This window comes from Takifugu flavidus, chromosome 14, assembly GCF_003711565.1.
Source record: "Takifugu flavidus isolate HTHZ2018 chromosome 14, ASM371156v2, whole genome shotgun sequence".
Classification (NCBI taxonomy): Eukaryota; Metazoa; Chordata; class Actinopteri; order Tetraodontiformes; family Tetraodontidae; genus Takifugu; species Takifugu flavidus.
In genome coordinates this window covers 7,612,414-7,630,293 of record NC_079533.1, presented here as the reverse complement: position 1 = coordinate 7,630,293, position 17,880 = coordinate 7,612,414, and the positions used below count along the sequence as shown (strand labels likewise).

At 53.3% G+C, this 17,880-nt stretch overlaps 1 protein-coding gene across 6 annotated transcripts in view; it reads left to right on the top strand.

Annotated features, from left to right (window-relative positions):
- The window catches only part of nrg2a (neuregulin 2a), a 59,134-nt gene that overhangs the window by 27,891 nt on the left and 13,363 nt on the right, over positions 1 to 17,880 (top strand). For all 6 annotated transcript variants that reach the window (XM_057054109.1, XM_057054114.1, XM_057054108.1 and 3 more), the window contains 3 exons: positions 1,727 to 1,892; positions 2,367 to 2,485; positions 17,098 to 17,218. In XM_057054109.1, coding sequence (XP_056910089.1) covers positions 1,727 to 1,892; positions 2,367 to 2,485; positions 17,098 to 17,218 — 406 coding nt within the window. The remainder of the gene's footprint in view (positions 1 to 1,726; positions 1,893 to 2,366; positions 2,486 to 17,097; positions 17,219 to 17,880) is intronic.

Genomic DNA, 17,880 nt, shown 5'->3' with positions numbered 1-17,880 from the left:
GGCCCTGACCCGTGACCCCCGGCCTCCGCCGAGCACCCCCGTTATATCCAGACCATTTAGCTCCGCCGTGTCACCGCGTTCTTCAGACTCTGGACATAAAAACCGGAGAGAAAAACAAGCTCGAAGTACGGCGAGTCCTCGATGCGGCGAATCCAAACCCCCCCGGATGTCGGTGCGGCTCGAGCGCGTTAGCATCGGCAGCGTGACCCGACGCTAGCCTTGCATCACTGAGCATGCTCGGGAAGAGATGCCTTCATTTGGCTGCAGCGTAACGCCTGTTCCAGCCTGCACATCTGCAGTAAACAACACTTCTTGGCAGCCGAGCAAAAAAAAAAAAAACCAGCAGAGAAGAGAAAGAGAAAAATGTGTTTTGTTTCGTTCTCGGGTTGTTTCTGTCGGTACTAGCGAGTAGCCGGAGCGAACGGGGGAGTGTGGGAAACGTCTCCGGTTCGACCCGTGAAATTTCCGCATGTTTGACGTTAAATTACACGACGGCTGATTTGTTGTTGAGGTTTGACAGCTACTGTTGAGCTGGACCAGCACATGTGACCCGCCAGGCCTGTTCGCTCGCTAGCGCCCCCTTCAGCTTCCACCGGGGAGCGACGGCGGCGGCGTCGCTGCTGCTTGGCAGCACATTTGCATCTTACAAATCCGAACAAGCGCCTCTCTTATGTAAACGCTTGTCGGCTTGACTTTGAGGAACAGAACCTTGTGACCTTTCTGGGAGATAATTATGATAATGGCATACGGCTGAAGTCCGTTAATGGTGTCACATCAACAGCGCCGGCGCCAGCCGGGAACATTGACTAGAGAAAAGTGCCGCGTCACTTTGTTTTTTATGGGGGTTTTCCCCCGTGCAGAGGTGTCATCTTTACCAGGTCAGTAAAATAGGACGGGCTCTCTGAGGGGGGTGGGGGTGGGGGGGTACTTCTGGTGCCGCTCCGCTACAGCGTCTACCGGAAGCCCCGACACCTCGCCTTACCTGTCACGCTTTGTTCGCCTCCATCCCGCCGCCCGTCCGTCCTTCAGCCCCCCCCCCCCCCCCCCCCGCCAGGGCAAACAGCTGTAATTTGTTGGCCCGTTTGATTTCAAATATGCATGAAATTGTAAATGTTACACAGAGAGGGAGTGGGGGGCACCCTGGCCAGCCCCTGCTTGACCCCTGCTCACCCCTTCCCTCTCGTTCCGCCCCCCCCCCATGAGTCCTCTCCTAAACATGTGTGCAGCTGTCAGCTGCCGAGTGTTTGTGTGAACGTATGGCGTGTGTGCATGTATACAGTGCACGTGTTTAGACAAAGAGCACTTTTACATATTTTCAATTAGGCGCGTTGTCGGGAGAAAGGGCTCCGGGAGACGTTTTCACATCCTTTATTCCCGTAAACACCAATTTTACCGACTACAAAGGGTTCTGCTGGTGAGAGACGTTTCAATCAATGATGGAAGCAGGATCAGATAATTATTCCACCACGACCGACTCGTCTCTCCAGTTGTTTGTCGTCTGTGGCTTTTCTCTAATGGGGCTACGGTCACGGCTGCCGGCTTTTGCTTCAGGTCCGGTTTCAGGTGCTGTTTATTAGTCTGACGTGAAGCTTGTGATGCCTCTGATGACGGAGAATCTCGCTCGCCGTCCTCCTGGAACAGCCAGTTAACCATGAAACACTGTGAGCAAGTATTTGGTGCTAAATGATTTGTTCTTTCCATCCCTCTCTTCTCTTTGTTTTTTTAGCTGCGGCTCCACAATTAAAACAGATGACGGTTCCGACGAGAGTGGACGAAGGCAGCAAGCTCACGGTGAAATGCGAGGCCACGGGGAACCCTCTCCCCACCTACAGGTGGTTCAAAGACGGCAACGAGCTGAAGAAAAGCAAAAAAGTCCGAATAAAGAACGGCCAGTGAGTACAAATGGCCCGCGTCTTGTAAACTTAACGACAGCGCGAGATGAAAAGGAGCGGAGGTCAACGCAACGCTGCTGTTAGCAGCAGATACAGCTGAAGCACATTTCCAGGAAGCTAGTATAGTTTTATCATTCTAAAATTAAATAAAAGCCCACTACAGTCTGTGATTCGGCCCTAAAAGCGCCGCAGACTCCAACATTTGCAACTTCCTGGTCAACGTTTGCTCCACAGAGACCATGAATTGTGTATTCGACCTTGCCGCCGTTGCAGCGGCGTGCGAAAACACCCACAATTCTGCGGACTCTTGCTAGCGTCGGCTGTTTTCTGGCCCAGATTAGGTGAACTTGTCACCCTGGAGAAGCGGCGACCGGTTGCCCCGCCGCCGTTGTCTCCCTGGCTCTTTCCACTCGTTGCTGTTTCCTTCTCGCCGTCAATCCCCTGACTCAGCTGTGCGAGTGTTGTCTCCCACAGGAAAAACTCCAGGGTCCAGATCAACAGAGCCAGAGTGGAGGATTCTGGGAATTACACATGTGTGGTGGAGAATCTGCTGGGAAAGGACAACTCCACTGGCACCGTGCACGTCCAAAGCAGTGAGTATGGCGACGGGGAGGGGGCGGTTCTGTTGTCACTGTACACACCAGCGACTGTGGGCCCGTTAACGGGCGGAACGGCGCCCTCCATGTGGAGGTGAACGCGACAGGAATCCACCATTTGACGGGGATCGCCGGCGCTCGCTGCCTTTGATGCCCGCACGCCAGGAAGGCGGGAAATTAGAGTGTAAAATCCACATTTCAGCTTGGAACAATATGAAAGATCCCCCCCCAACACTCAAAACTTGCATGTGTGTGTGTGTGTGTTGTGTGTGTGTTGTGTGTGTGTGTGTGGTGTGTGTCACTGAGGCCTTTTTTTTTTTTGCCAAGTACTGTAGCAGATGAAAGAGCTTTGCTAGCAGCTGCTCCCATTTGCTCGGGCGGTGAGTTTGTGTCGGTTCCGAGCGGAGCGGGCGAGTGTGTGGCGGCTGTGGGCCGCTTGTTGTCTGAGTGGATGGAGACAGTTTTCAAAAAGAAAGGGAAGAAGACGTTCAGATATCCTTCCCGCCATCTCCCCGAGCTTGATGCTATCGGCGCCGCTCGGCCGCGCGGAGCTGGAACCCGAGCAGGACAGAAAACGGTGGTTGGGTACGACTGAACGAGCCAAAAAGTGACGTTTGAGTTCAGCATCTGTCCCACTTTGTGACATCAAACCGTCCAAGTCTGGGAGGATGAAATCCAGTGGGGAGTTTGCTCCATTTTATCAAAAATGTCCATTTAAATCCGTCCACGGCGACACAAACAATGCAAACATGCTTTCTGGTGTGGGGAATGAAGAAACACCTAAAGGAGATAAAGTTAAAACCCCTCTAGCGAGCAGAACGGCCCGATCCGTTCACCTGACGAGGGTTCAGGCGGCGGTTGGAAACAGCGTTGCTGCCTGGTTGTTCCCGCCTCACCGATTCCCCCGACCTCGGCAGCAGGCAGGTCCCACAGAGGCCGGCTGGGGGCGGAGAGGGAGCCCGCTCCACGGAGAACGGGCCCGTCGCGCTCCAGAACTGACGCTCAGCGGCGCTCAGCTGTCCTCCGCCACGTCTTCCTGTTCCAGCCTGTAGAGAAAAAGCTCTGGAATTATTGTTACGTCAAGGGTCGGAAAGAAGCGGAGAACATGAACACAACAGCCACGCTCCGCAGAGGTCGGGGATCCCTGGTGCCCCCCCCCCCCCCCCCCCCAACAGAGGGGCCGTGGCTGCAGAGATGGCAGCACTCTTCACTTATGGGCCACCATGTTTAAATTTTAATGGGCGCTTCCAGTTGGAATCTATGTTCTGTGCATATTTCATCGGCTCTGGCCCACGCTCCCGTGTCCTGGGACCCCCCCCCCCCCCCCCCACGTGATCCCCGACACGTCTGTGAATCTCTGCTGGATGCTCCAACACTGGAATCACTGTACGTCCCATCAGGTGCCACCATCGTGATACGAGCTCAACCTGCTTTGGGAGCTCCTGGGGTCGGAGGAGAACCGGCTGTTGTGTCGGAGGGAGATGCCTGCTGCAGTATCTGTGTGTGTGTGTGTGTGTGTGTGTGTGTGTGTGTGTGTGTGTGTGTGTGTGTGTGTGTGTGTGTGTGTGTGCTTTCCAGGGAGTGTGAGCAGGGGGGGGGGGCATGTAGATGTGAGAGAAGAAAGCATGAATAAAAGAAACGAGGGGCAGCAGGCAGCGTAGAAACTAGCTACAGCCAGAAGAGACGGCGGCACAAAGAGGAGGAAGGTGGGAGATCGCCGCGTTGCTCCGGCGCCTCATCCCTGAGTGGGAATCTTCCCTGAGTGGGAATTATCCCTGAGTGGGAATGATCCCGGAGTGGGAATCTTCCCGCAGCAGAGCGTGGTGGCACAACCACACGCCGAGAGGAGGAAATCCGGCGATTAGAATCGACCACCGCGCATGGAGGAAGTGAGGGAACGTGGAGCACGTGGTCGCCTCTGCCCCCCCCCCCCCCACACACACACACACACGTGTCTGCCGGATGTTCTGGCGAAGGCGGACGCGCGGAAACCCGGCGCTCAGCTCCACCGCATGGCGAACGCAGGCCACCGCAGCTCCGGAGCGGAGAGGGTGCAGCCTGTGACGCTCCCTCCTTTATTCCTTTGTTTGTTCCCGCCTCGTTCACAAGATTAATACGCACAGCATCAATTACTCAGTGGCACCTGACAGACCCCCCCCCCCCCCCACCCCCCCCCCCCCCCCCCACCCCCCAGGAGCTGTTAAATACAAGTTGTGCTACAAGAGCAGTGATTGGTTCAGTCATCCACTGCGAGGGAGCGTGAGGGATGGAAGAACCGCTTCCTGCTGCTGTATGAACCAAACAATATATCACGCTGCATTATTGACCCCCCCCCCCCCCCCCCCCCATGGAAGAGCCGCTCATTATTCAGACCAGCCAAACCTTAGCATCAATATTTGTGCAGCAAGGAAAATGTGACCACAGTGTCCAGATTGCCTTGGGCAGGGATGGGGGGGGGGGGGGTAAAATAACTAACGTGTTCAAGGCTGAGTCTAATCTCAACCCCCCCCGTCATGCATTATAAAACACACAGCACACCCAGGCTTCATGCCAGTCATGCAGGCTGTCAATGAGAGCGAATGATTTGACCTGCACAGGGACTGTGTGTGTGTGTGTGTGTGTGTGTGTGTGTGGTGGGGGGGGGGAGGGGGGGGGGGTCGCGCTGTCAGCTGAGCGACTGCAGGTACTGCATGATTATTTTCCCACAGATGGTCGGAAGTTCCGCAGAACTGTTTGTTGCTCCAAGGATGAAACATTATATATGAGTTCAACGACTGCCCCCCCCCTCCATCAGCAGCCCCCCCCCCCCCCTCCATCAGTAGTGTGCCCCCCCCCCAGCGTGAAAGGCCAGGGACCATTTGTTGTCCATTTGGTCTGACCTCTACCCCGTAATCAGTCTGGCGTGGTCGGACCCGCTGGCCCTCTCTGGGACGGGGTAGTATATCACCCCCCCCTCCCACGGGGCCGGCGTGGAGCAGTGGCGCCCGCCAACGCTCGCCAGCGGTCGCTGGGCTCCACGTGGCTCCAGATGACGGCCTCCCTTCATCCTCCAGGCTGCAGGTCACCTCCTCGGGGGGGGGGGGGGCGCACGGCTCCGCTGAGAGAGTGTGTGAGCGTCCAGGAATGTGTTGATGGGAATCACAGCTGAACATGTGATGGTTCCAACCTCAGCGGTCCTGCTGGGACCCACCGGCAACACACGTGCACGCACGGGCCCACACACACACCTATGCACACTGGCGCACGCACGTGCACACATGTCCGCTCACCTTTGCGTGGTTCTGCTCTCCGTTCTGGGGCGGAACCCCCGTCTCTGATCCCTTCGCTAACATCAGAGGACAAACAGGGCGACACATGGACGGAGGGATTGGGTGGTTCCTTCCATCAGGGCAGCCGGGCACATTCTCCAAAATCGGAACATTTTGCATTCGAACGCGAGAAACCGACGTGTTTGCTGCGACACGTTTACAGAGCGGATGTGATGCCAATCAGTCAGCTTCCATGACTGAAGCCGAGTTCCGAGTCGTGTACGACCTCATAATCAGGCCTAATATCCCAGTCGGGGTCACGAAGCCTGCTGAAGACTGTTATGTTGACTCTGCTAACGTGGACTCTGCTAACGTTGACTCTGCTAACGTTGACTCTGTAACGTTGACTCTGCTAACGTTGACTCTGCTAACGTGGACTCTGCTAACGTTGACTCTGCTAACGTTGACTCTGTAACGTTGACTCTGTAACGTTGACTCTGCTAACGTTGACTCTGTAACGTTGACTCTGCTAACAATGACTCTGCTAACGTGGACTCTGCTAACAATGACTCTGCTAACGTGGACTCTGTAATGTGGACTCTGTAACGTTGACTCTGCTAACGTTGACTCTGCTAACGTTGACTCTGCTAACGTTGACTCTGCTAACGTTGTCTCTGCTAACGTTGACTCTGCTAACGTTGACTCTGTAACGTTGACTCTGCTAACGTTGACTCTGCTAACGTTGACTCTGCTAATGACTCAGGAACCTCTCAGAGTTGGAACAGAAAGCCACAACTTCCTTGTTTTAAAGCTCATGTTAAATGTTCGAGGGACCATAAGACAAATAAACACGGACATAAAAAGGAGGAAAAACACGCTTTTTCTCTTCCAGTAAGTGTTCGAGTCTGTCCTCTGCAAGTAAAACATTTCAGTAAGTGCTGCTTTGAAGTGGGTAAACAACAACTTCCCTCGCTCCACCTACGCCTCTGTGTCACTGCAGGAGGGAAACAACATTTGTTCTGAGGACACAAACTCAGGCAGGCGGCTCGTGGCTACGTGTGACTGCACAGCATCTGCATGCAGGAGTGTGTCAGCAGCAGCAGAGCAGCAGCAGCATTAGCAGCAGCAACAGAGCAGCAGCAGCATCATTAGTAGCAGCAGCATTAGCAGCAGCATTAGCAGCAGCATTAGCAGCAGCAGCATTAGTAGCATTAGCAGCAGCATTAGCAGCAGCATTAGCAGCAGCGTCTGGGGTCGGGGGTCTCCACCTCTCCCGGCCGTGGGCTCCTTACCCTCCTGTTGACCAGGTCATGCTTCCTCGTGGCCTCTGGGAGGCGTCTTCAGCGCTGAGGTCTCCACGGACGCTCCGGGCTCGGGTCAGGCCGGGCTGCGGCTGCTTTATTCTGGTGCAGAAACCAACACAAAGGAACGACTTTTTAGCACAGGTCACAGTTTTCACATCATCGCACGGAATTTATTCCGGGCTGCGGTTCTGGACCCAAAACATCGGAGCGCGTTTGTCATCGCTGCCTATTGTATTCAAAACACCCTGTCGGGCCTGATTTGAGTTAGTCCTTTCCAGGAGGAACCGCCTAATACGATGCATGCACGGGAAAATAAAAGCCACATAAATTAAGGAGGGTTTTTTTTTCTCTAAAGAGCTCTGGAGGTCAAAGGTCAAAACCATCCTCACGATTCCCCGACTGTTTTAAATTCAGGGAATCCGCACTGTCACATCCCATCTGGGCTGTTAGCGGCTGCTTGGACGTCTCCTCTTGCCTCGGAACATCTGCGGGTCGTTACCGTCGGCCCTGTTTTTTCCGGCCCCGCGCTGACGTCGGCCGACGCGTCGCCCACACCGCCATTTGTTTTTGTTTACGGCTGTGAGTATTCGCGGTCCGCGCCCGGTGGTTCTGAGTTTAGGAAAACTTTGGGAGTCATTGATGAGTCAGCGGAACGATGAAAGGAAGGATTTCACCTTCCGCCACGTCGCTCGATGACGTTACGCCGCCCGTCCGGGGGAGCCTGGGGGCGGGGCTTGGACCTTGTCCAGTCTCTCGTCTCTTAAACTGACGAGGACTCACAGCGGCGGCACAAATGGAGCGGCTCCGAGGTCAGAAACCACGCGACGGTGAAAAAAAGGGACATTTGACCACCACCCAAATATTTGACAGCATATTTGGGTGTGTAAAAGTGTGAGTTTGTGGGTTTTAAAGGGGCCCAGCTGCGCTAACGGGGCTGTTAGCGCGTTAGCGCGGCTAGCGGGACGCACACACTTGAGCCTAGCGCTGTTTGTGTCGCTCCACGTCGTCCCTAATCCTACAAACCCCTCTGGCACTATTATCGCATCACCGTGGGCTCGCGTCTGCTTCATGTTAAGTGTTTTATCTCCGAGAGGATGTGGCAGATCCGTTAGGCTCTACGATTATAACGTATCCATATTTATTTTAGACAAGCTCACAGACGCTCGCGTCCATATGAGCATTTACACTTTATTTCAGCATAAAACGACACAGTGACTCCAACACAAAGGCCACATGTGGTGCGCAGCCGTATTTACGCTACGTTTCTGATGGATAATATATTCAAAGGTTCCTGTAACATAAAGTCCTGCGTGGGAGGAAGCAGTGGATTAAAAACATGGCGGGTGTGTGTCCGTCCCAGCTGGGCTGCGTCTTGTGCGAGCGGATTGTTTGGAGCGTCGGCACCGTCTAAGCTAAAGCAAACTTTTTTTTTTTTTTTCCTTCCTTTTGAGTCCGGCCTCACGCACACAGGGACAAAGCCCGCGCACGGGTCGGATCCGCGGATATAAGGAAGCGACTCCTCGGCTGAATCGTTAGCTTTGACGTGTGTGCTAATGTGTCGGAGGAGAGGCAGCTGTTGAGTCGGATCATGGCTGAGCCCCAAAAAAAGAAAGAAATCCCCGTAAATTTAATAAAACCTGCAAGAAACAATTTCCCGAGCGGCCATTATCTTCCCCGGACTCCCCTGAGCCGCTGTAATCCGGCCGCCCGGCGGCGATAAGTGGGCACCCTCCGTCGGAAAAGAGAAAGCTAGCATTTTCTCGACGGCCAGATATCCAGTGTGCGCGGGACAGTTAAGCCCTCGGCGTGAATGAGCTAGCATATTGCTATGTGTGTGGAAGGAAGCAGCTGTTCCGCTGGAGGAGCTGAGTGATGTGAGCAGGAGGTGACACCAGGTTTCGCTGTGTGCGGGGCTTTGTTAGCTCCTCTCCAGGCCGGGACTCCGACTTATCTGCGGTTTCAATTTAACGGCGTAATAAAAGATTCCCTTTCAGGCCCCCTCCCAGCTGTCCCGGTGGTCTCTGCCTGAGGGCGACCCCCCCTGACTCCGACGTCCCGGATCCCTTCGCTAATGTCTTTAAAACCCTCCTTTGCGTCCAGGATGTGCTAATTTGAGGGCTATTGAACTATTGTTCACTCACATCAAAAGGGATCGCCCCCCCCCCCCTTCAGGGATGAGAGCCCCCGCCACCGTCGCCGTTGGAAACGTATACTTACCATTCCAGCCTAGAGCGCCGCGGCGGAGCGCTATAGTTTGGTTGTCACAGCTGTCCCTCACCCTAAACCTCCCATTACTCCGTCCGTCTTTTCTCTTTTGTTGGTGATTCTGGCGACCGCATTCGTGGCGCCGTGACATCACGGGTGAGCGAGACTTCCTGGGGAGTCCTTTTTCGGAGCGGCAGGTAGCGGATTAGCGTCAGCTCCGGGGGTGAGCTCACGGCCCAGCCCGCTTTGGGAAGACTTCCGGCAAATGTGGGTGTTGTGTGAACAGTGCTTGGCACGCACACCCGGCCGCATTGTGTGCTCGCTGGCGTATCGGGGGGGGCGGGGGGGGGGGGGGGGGGTGGGGGCGAGCAGCTGGCCACTACTGTAGCTGCTAACACCAGGGCCAAATATGGAGATGGGATATACATCTGTAGAGGCCGAGCGTCCTCACAGAGACCAGCTGTTGAGGATGAAGGTTCCTGGTTCCTGCAGCTCGCGTCATTTTTGTGGGAAGATGCTGCCTAAACGTGTGTATACCCCCCCCCCCCACTCCCCCTCACTCCCCCCACCCCCCCGCGTCCTCGCCTGCTGATGAACTGCAGCCAAACCGTCACGACGTCACAGCGTCCCACTTTAAACCCTCATTAAAAGCCGTAATGTGTGTTATATCGCATCTGGTGACCTTTCCAGAGACCCCCCCCCCCACGGCCATAGATTGAAAGGAGAGTCGGTCGGCAGCAATTAAGATGAAGTTTATTGTTTGTGGACGAGCATTTTGTTGTCTCGTTAGAATATGAGAACTGATTGAGACTGGAAGATTCCCGCTGGCTTTAATTAGGCCAGACGCATCTCTAACCAAAGTGGGCCATTTTGGGAGGGGGCCATCCCAGCCGGGACAGAGAAGCTATTGCTAATTTTAGAGTTTTTCAGATAAGAATTTAGGGGCTTTTCCTTCACTTGTTGATGTGACATGTTAAACTCCGGGTTGCTGCTTGTCAGATGATTTCTGATTTAAAGTAAACCTTAATTCCAGGTGGGGGGGGGGGGGGGGGGGGGGGGGGGTTGACAGACATCCTCGGGATGCCACGCCGAACCCGAGTGGGGCTCGGCCGTGTCTGGAGCCGCTCCACAGGAGGAACACCATTTGTCGCTGTGCTGCCAGCTGCGCACATTCTGGTGCCCACCAGCGGCCAGGCTAGCAGCCGCTGGCGCGCCCCCTCGCCGCCCCCCCCCCCCCCCCCGAATGCCCTGCGCTCCCCTCCGCAGCACACGAGCAGCTGTTGCGCAACGGCGCGCACACGCTGGGCCGCTCTTTGATTTCACTCCAGCGCTGAGATGATTGAGGCAGGCAAGACCAGGCACATCAGCTATGTGAGGGGAAAAATGGTAATGTGAGACAAGAATATAAAAGAAGACACACTGGTTGTGGCGGTGGCAGCCTCGCGGAGAGTGGGTGGTAGATGAATGTTCCTGGCAGGATCCATTTTGTTCATTTCTAAACATTCCTGTTTCGTACTGAAGCTGTTTGAATTGTGGATCAGTTTCTTTTGAGAGTGCTTAACGTGCGCTCCCCTTCACAATGGGCCTTTAGCCTCCAACAGTAAATATCAAATGAATTCCTCCTGGGGGGGTTTGACCCGACGTCTCCCTTTGAGCTGCTGGGATGCGAGATGTTGCCACCGGCTGGGCGTGCCGGCGCTCTCTCCGTGGAACCTGCATGCTTGTTTTCTGTTGGCTTTGGCAGGCTGAGGTATTTTCCAACTCCAGATCCTGTCAACCCCCCAAATTTCTCCACCCTCCTCTGCATAATTTGATATTTTTTTCACCAACCTTTAGAAATCCCCCCCCCTCCTTTCATCGCCGTCACATTTGTCTGGACTTGAGCTCGTGTCAAAACACGGAGTTGTTGTCATTGTGCATGCGAAGACGGCTCGGATTGAACCAACGAGGCGAAACCTCCTGCAAATATAAAAGCAAATGTTTACGCGCGGCGCCTCCTCCGCACGTCATCACGCTTAAAAATTTATTCCCAGCTTTACATTCTGTCGCTCCCACACGTTAGCATCTTAGCAACCGCTGCACCTCCCGGATTATCGGGTTAAAACCCGGCTCCCCGCAGCTTCGTAATGGACGGAAACTTTCCTACTCGCATGTGCGCAGAAGCGCCTAATCCACGAGGTGAAGTCGGAATTGGCGGGATATGGATATAGGCTAACACGCAGAGATAAAAGGTCCTGGCCTCGGCTGTAACTGGAGACGTGTCAGACATTCCCGACCAGGAGTCGGGAGGTGAGGCGCAGGGGCGGTGGGGGTGGAGGGGGCGGGGGTGCCCTTTCTTTTTTCCTCCTCTCTGCTCTGGTATATAAAACTGTGGTTGTGGAAAAGCACGTCTGGGTGGGCACGTCTACAGACACCCCCCTCTTTATGTGTCTGCTCAAGGCCGTAGAGTTAACACCTTTATCGCTTTTCCCGCCAATTTTTACGGCCAAATTTATTTTTTTTAATGCCTGTTAACAAATGTAATTAAAAGATATGGAATGCCGACCGTTGACACACGCGGGGGCATTTTCATGCTGCATCTTTGAGTAAAATGAGGGAAAAAAAAGTTCAATATTCTATGCGTTCTGTATGTGAAGCGGCCTAATTTAGCATTTACATGCTCGCTAGGTCCAAGAGGACAGAGCTCGCGGTTGTTTTTGGCATCATCTTCACAGCCGAGACGCAGTAAATCGGATGTGCACTCATTCCCTACAACGTTCTCCCTCATGGACAAGCCCAAATAGACTCCACAATTTATGCATATAATCCTGGTAACATTACTTTTAAGAGTGCAAACACAACGCCATAACAGAGTCCAGATGGGACGGACCCGCCGCGGTTTCTCCCTGCGCTGAATCTCCTTCTCCGTCTTGTCAACGGCGGGAAACCATAGGCCGGGCCGCTGCGTGTTAGCAACATTTATCGGTAATTAAAGACACGTGTGTTCGCAGGACCGCTCACCTTTGACGGGCCAATTAAAAATGGATCTGAACGTGCGATCCAACGTGTGGCTGGGAGGCGCGGGGCAGGGCCGCTCACAGCAAACCCTTCTGAGGGCGCCTCAAGAGGAGCGAACTGTGCAACGGGGACCTCTCTTTTCATTTTTACGATTTTCCTAGAATCCTTTGGAGAGCGTGGAAAGACAGGCATGTTTATGAAGGTTTCCAGATGGTCCCACTTGCACCCCCAGCTTTTCTTTTCAGTCCTTGGGCCATGAAGGATTAATCAAAGTCAGTGGCAAGGGCTGATGGCTAAACACTGTGGCGCTCGCTAACTTAGAGGAAACCTCTCGTCAACTCGGATTAAGCCCCTGGGCCACGGAACCGAGGGAAGCTGAGAGCCCGGTTTGAAAAACCCAAGCAGACTTAGCTAAAGTGCTGGAGATAAACCCCGTGGAGGAGTGAGGCCGCTCACATCTATGGGTTAAGAGAAATCCTGTCCGGCCGCCAGCCGCGGACCTTGATGAATATACCTGAACTCTGGTCCCCGTGGTGGGGATTAGGCTGCAATATTTATGGATTCTCGGTTACATGCAAAGGTTTTACGTGTGACAAAGTTGGGCTCAAAACTGCTCTGCCTGATTAAATGCACTGTAATTCCAGACGGGCAGGAAATATCCCGATGGCTCTGATCGGGCCGAGGTCTCTGGTTTAACAGCCAGTTTTATCCTCTCCGGGGTTAGGCCTCGCGGGAACAAAGAACAAAAAAGACGGACCTGCTAATTCTGACGAAGACCAAGCTGTTGCGTTCACCTTATTTAACACCAAAGAGAAAACAGCTCGTTTCCCTTACTAACAATTTGAAGAGTCAGAGATGAAGACACGCCTTTCATTGGATGCAGACGACGCGGGATTCGCACGAGTACGCGCTCTCCCAAACCACAAGAACGTATGGAAGGATCCGCGGGCCAGTCCGTGCAATCCGCCGAAAGGAGGCAAGGTCTTGATAGGACGCGTTTGAACTGATTCTTCAGTCTTTCCCATATGTGTCATAGAATAATTGAGGAACAATGGCTGCTCTTGTCAAAGTGAAACATCTGTCATACTTGAAGGTATGTTGTTGTTGGAGGCCTTCACTCGGAAATGTTCCCCATCAATCTCGCCAGCGGTTGCAGATCTACGAGTGCAGATCTATAAATATTGCTTCTTTTCCCCTTCGTCTTATTTGTCCACATCCCGCCGCTCTGCTCCGAACACGACGCTCCCCCGTTGTCTGCGTGAGAACCTCCGCCCGGGCCAGTAAATTTTAAGGCCTTGTCGTTAGTTATAATCTGGGGTAAACATGTAGCGCAGCGCAAGTAAACACTGTTTTGGCTGAACCGCCTCACCTCGGAAAGAAAACACTGTTCCCGGTTCATGTGGATAACGGGGCGCGCACGGCGCTCCTTGTATGGGTTTTCCAGAAAAAGAGGGTTGTGTGTGTGTGTGTGGGGGGGGGGCGCTTTATCATTTTGGATGGTTGCTCGACCCGTAAAGTTTAAGTTATACTCAGTTTGTGGACACGCAGCTCACATATCGAGGTTTTCCAACAGCTCTGCGGGGGTTTTGTCGATTCTTAAGTTGACACGCACGCACGCACGCACGCGGCGTGTTGATGGCGGAGAAAACTGCGATCGGCGCCGATGGGCTGCACGATATTTGGCTGGTGGTGTTGCGTGACGTTGTTGGCTACACAGAGCTGTTTGCTGCGCGCTAATGTCCCTCTAAGCGCGGGATACGGACAACTACTAAGTTTATACACGGTGTGCTGATCCCAGAATTCCCCCCCCCCCGACACTTCGGGGGAGGAACAGCTGGACAGCTGTGGAACGGAGGAGGAGAGGGGAAAATTGGGACACTTTCTGCGTAGTGTCACGCTGTAGATTGGATGTCAGCAGCGGACTGCAGGCCAACAAGGCCTCTCAAATGCATTATTAGCGCTGGGATCGGTGCCATCTTTAAGGTCCCCAGAAACTAGTTAGAGTTAACTGAAAGATTTTGGGGGGGGGGGGCAGCGTGAAATCTGTGTTCTGAAGCTGCAGCTTGATCTCCCTGTAAATCAGAAGCATTTGTTAACTTTTCGCTAAATCTTTAGCTCCGTCTGCCAACTGCGTTGATGCGGCGCGATCCTTAAAAGGAGACGTCCCGACTTTTTACTCCAGTCACTCGAACGGACGCTCCCAAACATGCGGCTGCTCGAAGCGTTCGGAAGCGGGCAGGTGATGTTTAGCGTCGAGGCAAATGAAGCTTGTCCGCCCAAGGGCGGATGTGCAGGCTCCGGCCCTGCCGGCGTTCAGCTGGGGAGGCGAGGCCAAACAGGGCAGCCGCCGCTGCAGCTGCTGCTGTTTCCAAAATCAAATCCGGGGCTGTAAATATCTGCCCTTGACTGAGGTGTCGTCATGGCAGCGCAGACTGAAGTCATCCTTTACAGTGAAGGAGAGGGCTCCGATTAATCCGCTGCCAAAAAAGCTGAGCTAAACTTTACATCAGTCAAACGCATGCATCGGCCAGCAAGTAATTTATGTATCTGGGGTATTTGTTGAGCTTCTGAATCTTTTCAGAACCCAGTTTTTATGCAGTCGGGCAGATTTGCCACGGCGGTGACCCCCGTGACCTGTGCTGTGGGCTGAGATCACCGTCTGGTTGAGCTAATTGAGAGCGATGACCGGCTCAAAGACAACAGCCTCAGAGGCTGGAATGCCGGCCGAACCGAGAGCAGTGAAACCGAATATCTCTGACCAACCAAAGCAAATAAACATGGTCGGCGGAACGTGTCCAGGGTTCACATATCAGCCTTGATCCTTTCTGTGTGAAGTTTACATGTTCTCCAGCGTCTTGTGTGGGTTCTTCTCCGGGTCGTCTGTTTTCCACCCACAGTCCACCACATGTAGGCCAGGTGGACGGGAGATCATGTGGGGGTGCCCGCGAGCCAGCGGCTGCTGATCGCTCCGGGACGTTCCCTTTACCTCCCACCAGCCGGTCCTCTGATCCGATCGTACGCGTCCGTTTCGATTTTTAGCTGATCCGAAAATGGTTGAAAGTTTCTATTCTGAGCATTTTTTTTACAGTGTTTTCGGGCGCTGGCAGCTCTGTCAGATCTTTTTACGAGCTGGTTTAACACGGCAGCACTCGGAGCGAGAGGTCAGGCGTGTCGGCGAGGTGGACCCGATTAACTGGTGAACCTGCAAATGGTTTTGGGGAAAAATTTGGAGGTCACGGTTTCACCAGGACCACCTGAACCGTCAGCCACTGGGTCAAAACCACTAGAACCACTGGGGCGCCGTCTTTAAACCTACAGCCACATCCAGAATGGTGGAACGGTGGAACAACCTCGGGCTCTTTGGGAAGTGATGACTAGACGAGCAGGGATCCACCCTGTATTCACGAGGTTTTATCATCCATGTTAGCATATGTTTGCCTGTATGCTACACATGCAGGGTTAATCACTGCTTGCTCTCTTTGGGGCGGAGCCATGCTGATATGGGTTCCTCCAAATTTTAGCCACACGATGAGATCACAATATTGGTCAAGTACCGGTGATAACAGCACTGGGGGGGAAAAGGTCGTTTAAAAAAGAAAAGACGTAAAAAAGAATATGGGTTTCAAGACTTGAGCGAGGCCTTCCAAATCCCGACGTATTTGAACCAGCACATACCGTTGGAAGCGGAGTGCGTTGGAGCAATAGGCCTTTTAAATCACTTTTATGGAACCTCAGCAGAACAATAATGTGACAGCTTATGTCTCAACCCCGAATATATTACTGTTTGAACTCGCCAAAAAAGATAGGACAGTTATCAATCACGGCGCACGTCTGATTGAAGTGGCTGCAGATTCATGCCTGGATGGATGTTTGTAATACTTTTGTGTCTCCCTCGAGAACCACTTGAATGGAAGCCCACAGCAGCATTGAGGGGGGAGATTTCGATAAATATCTGGACAATGTTTGAAATCGGACAGTAACACAGTAGCTTTTCTGCAGAGTGCTGACATCCCATTGTGGGAATAAATTACGTTTCCTGGCAAACAACCGGCCTCATTTTGCAGTTTTAGCTATTAGCCGCGGCGGCGCAGCCAAAGCTTAATTGTGTTCCCGAGCAAGGCCGACACGTCTGTCAAACCGACCTCTGCCGTAACAAATGGGAGTTGCGAAATCCAGGCGGGGCCGAGAACAGAGCCAGGTGAGTCCAGTCCTGGGACAACAGAATGTCAGACCATTCTGCATCACATGACCGCTGAGGTTCGAGGAATTTCTATCCCTGCTAACAGACTGTCAGACTCAATCAACGCGCTAATGGCGCCTGACAGCAGCTACATGGTTGCAATCACGCGTCGACATCCGACGTGCGAGGCCGGCTCCGCCCCTCTCAGCGCACGCCTTCCTCCGGACGATCCCGTTGTCGTACGCTGGGTCTATCCCAAACACATTACCCCGACTCGCATCTCGGGGATTAAACACAGCGACATGACATTTCAGGCTGTTCCAAGGACCCGAGTCAACACGTAAACAACTCCTACGCCCTGTCAGGCAAATTTATCTCTGCCCGTAGAGCTTCTTCAGATCATCTCAACACTGCGTAGAGACACAATTACATGCGTGGATGGGGCCTAAGAGATCTAACGGAAGCCAGAGTCTATAAAAGCGCAGGATTACGTATCATTGGCGACATCCGTAGGCGATACGTTACTTAATAGCTCTACTTGTTCGTCCCAGGCAGGGGCGCTGTAGGGGGCGCCGTAGAACCTCAAAGAAGGGTCCGGCAGAGGGGAAACTGCCCGCGATTAGTGAAGCAGAAATGATGCTAACTGTGGCTTGTCTGTGATTTGTGTCTTTTCAGTGACCACGACGCTAGCGACAGGCTCAGGCCACGCCAGGAAATGCAACGACACAGAGAAGGCCTACTGCGTGAACGGCGGCGAATGTTACTTCATACACGGTATAGATCGACTCTCCTGCAAGTGAGTTCCTGCTCCAGTTCCTCTGGTTGTGATGTCCCTCAACATCCTGTCCTCTGCTTCCCAGCTGTTTGCCCCCCCCCCCCCTGCCAGGCCGCCCAGCTGCCCACCTGTTGTGTATTTTAGCCCTAATAATGAAGCGCTCGTCCTTTTAAGTCATGTTTGGTGTACAGGAGGGCTGCACCTTAAAAGCCTTTTCAAAATGTCATGAGTCACTGGTTTAGTATAGTGAGTAAATATTTAGGCCTGTTAGAGGCCCCCAGTGAGGTAAATAGAATCTTTGCTTACATTTGGGGTCCTTGGCAGAGAAGATCAAGACCGGTGTGTAAAAGCACGCCGGGGGAAACATGCGTCTCAGCCTTTTCGGGGCCAAAACAGGTTGACACGATGAGAGAAACAAGCTTTTATTTAACTCCGGCGCTCTGGCGTTGGTTTGTGTTCACCCACCGTTTCTTGGAAAATGGTGATCAGGTGGGGTCATCACATAAAATAAACAGGTTCCCTCCTCGTGTTTTTGAACCCGGCGGAGGTGCGTTAGTCAGTTGTGACATTATAAACAGCCTTTTATCACTATAACCTCCGCTCTGATGTAAACAGCTGTTTCAGAAGAAATGCCACACGCTTAAATGTTCCTTCTCATGTCCGATTAATGTGTTTACTTTCAA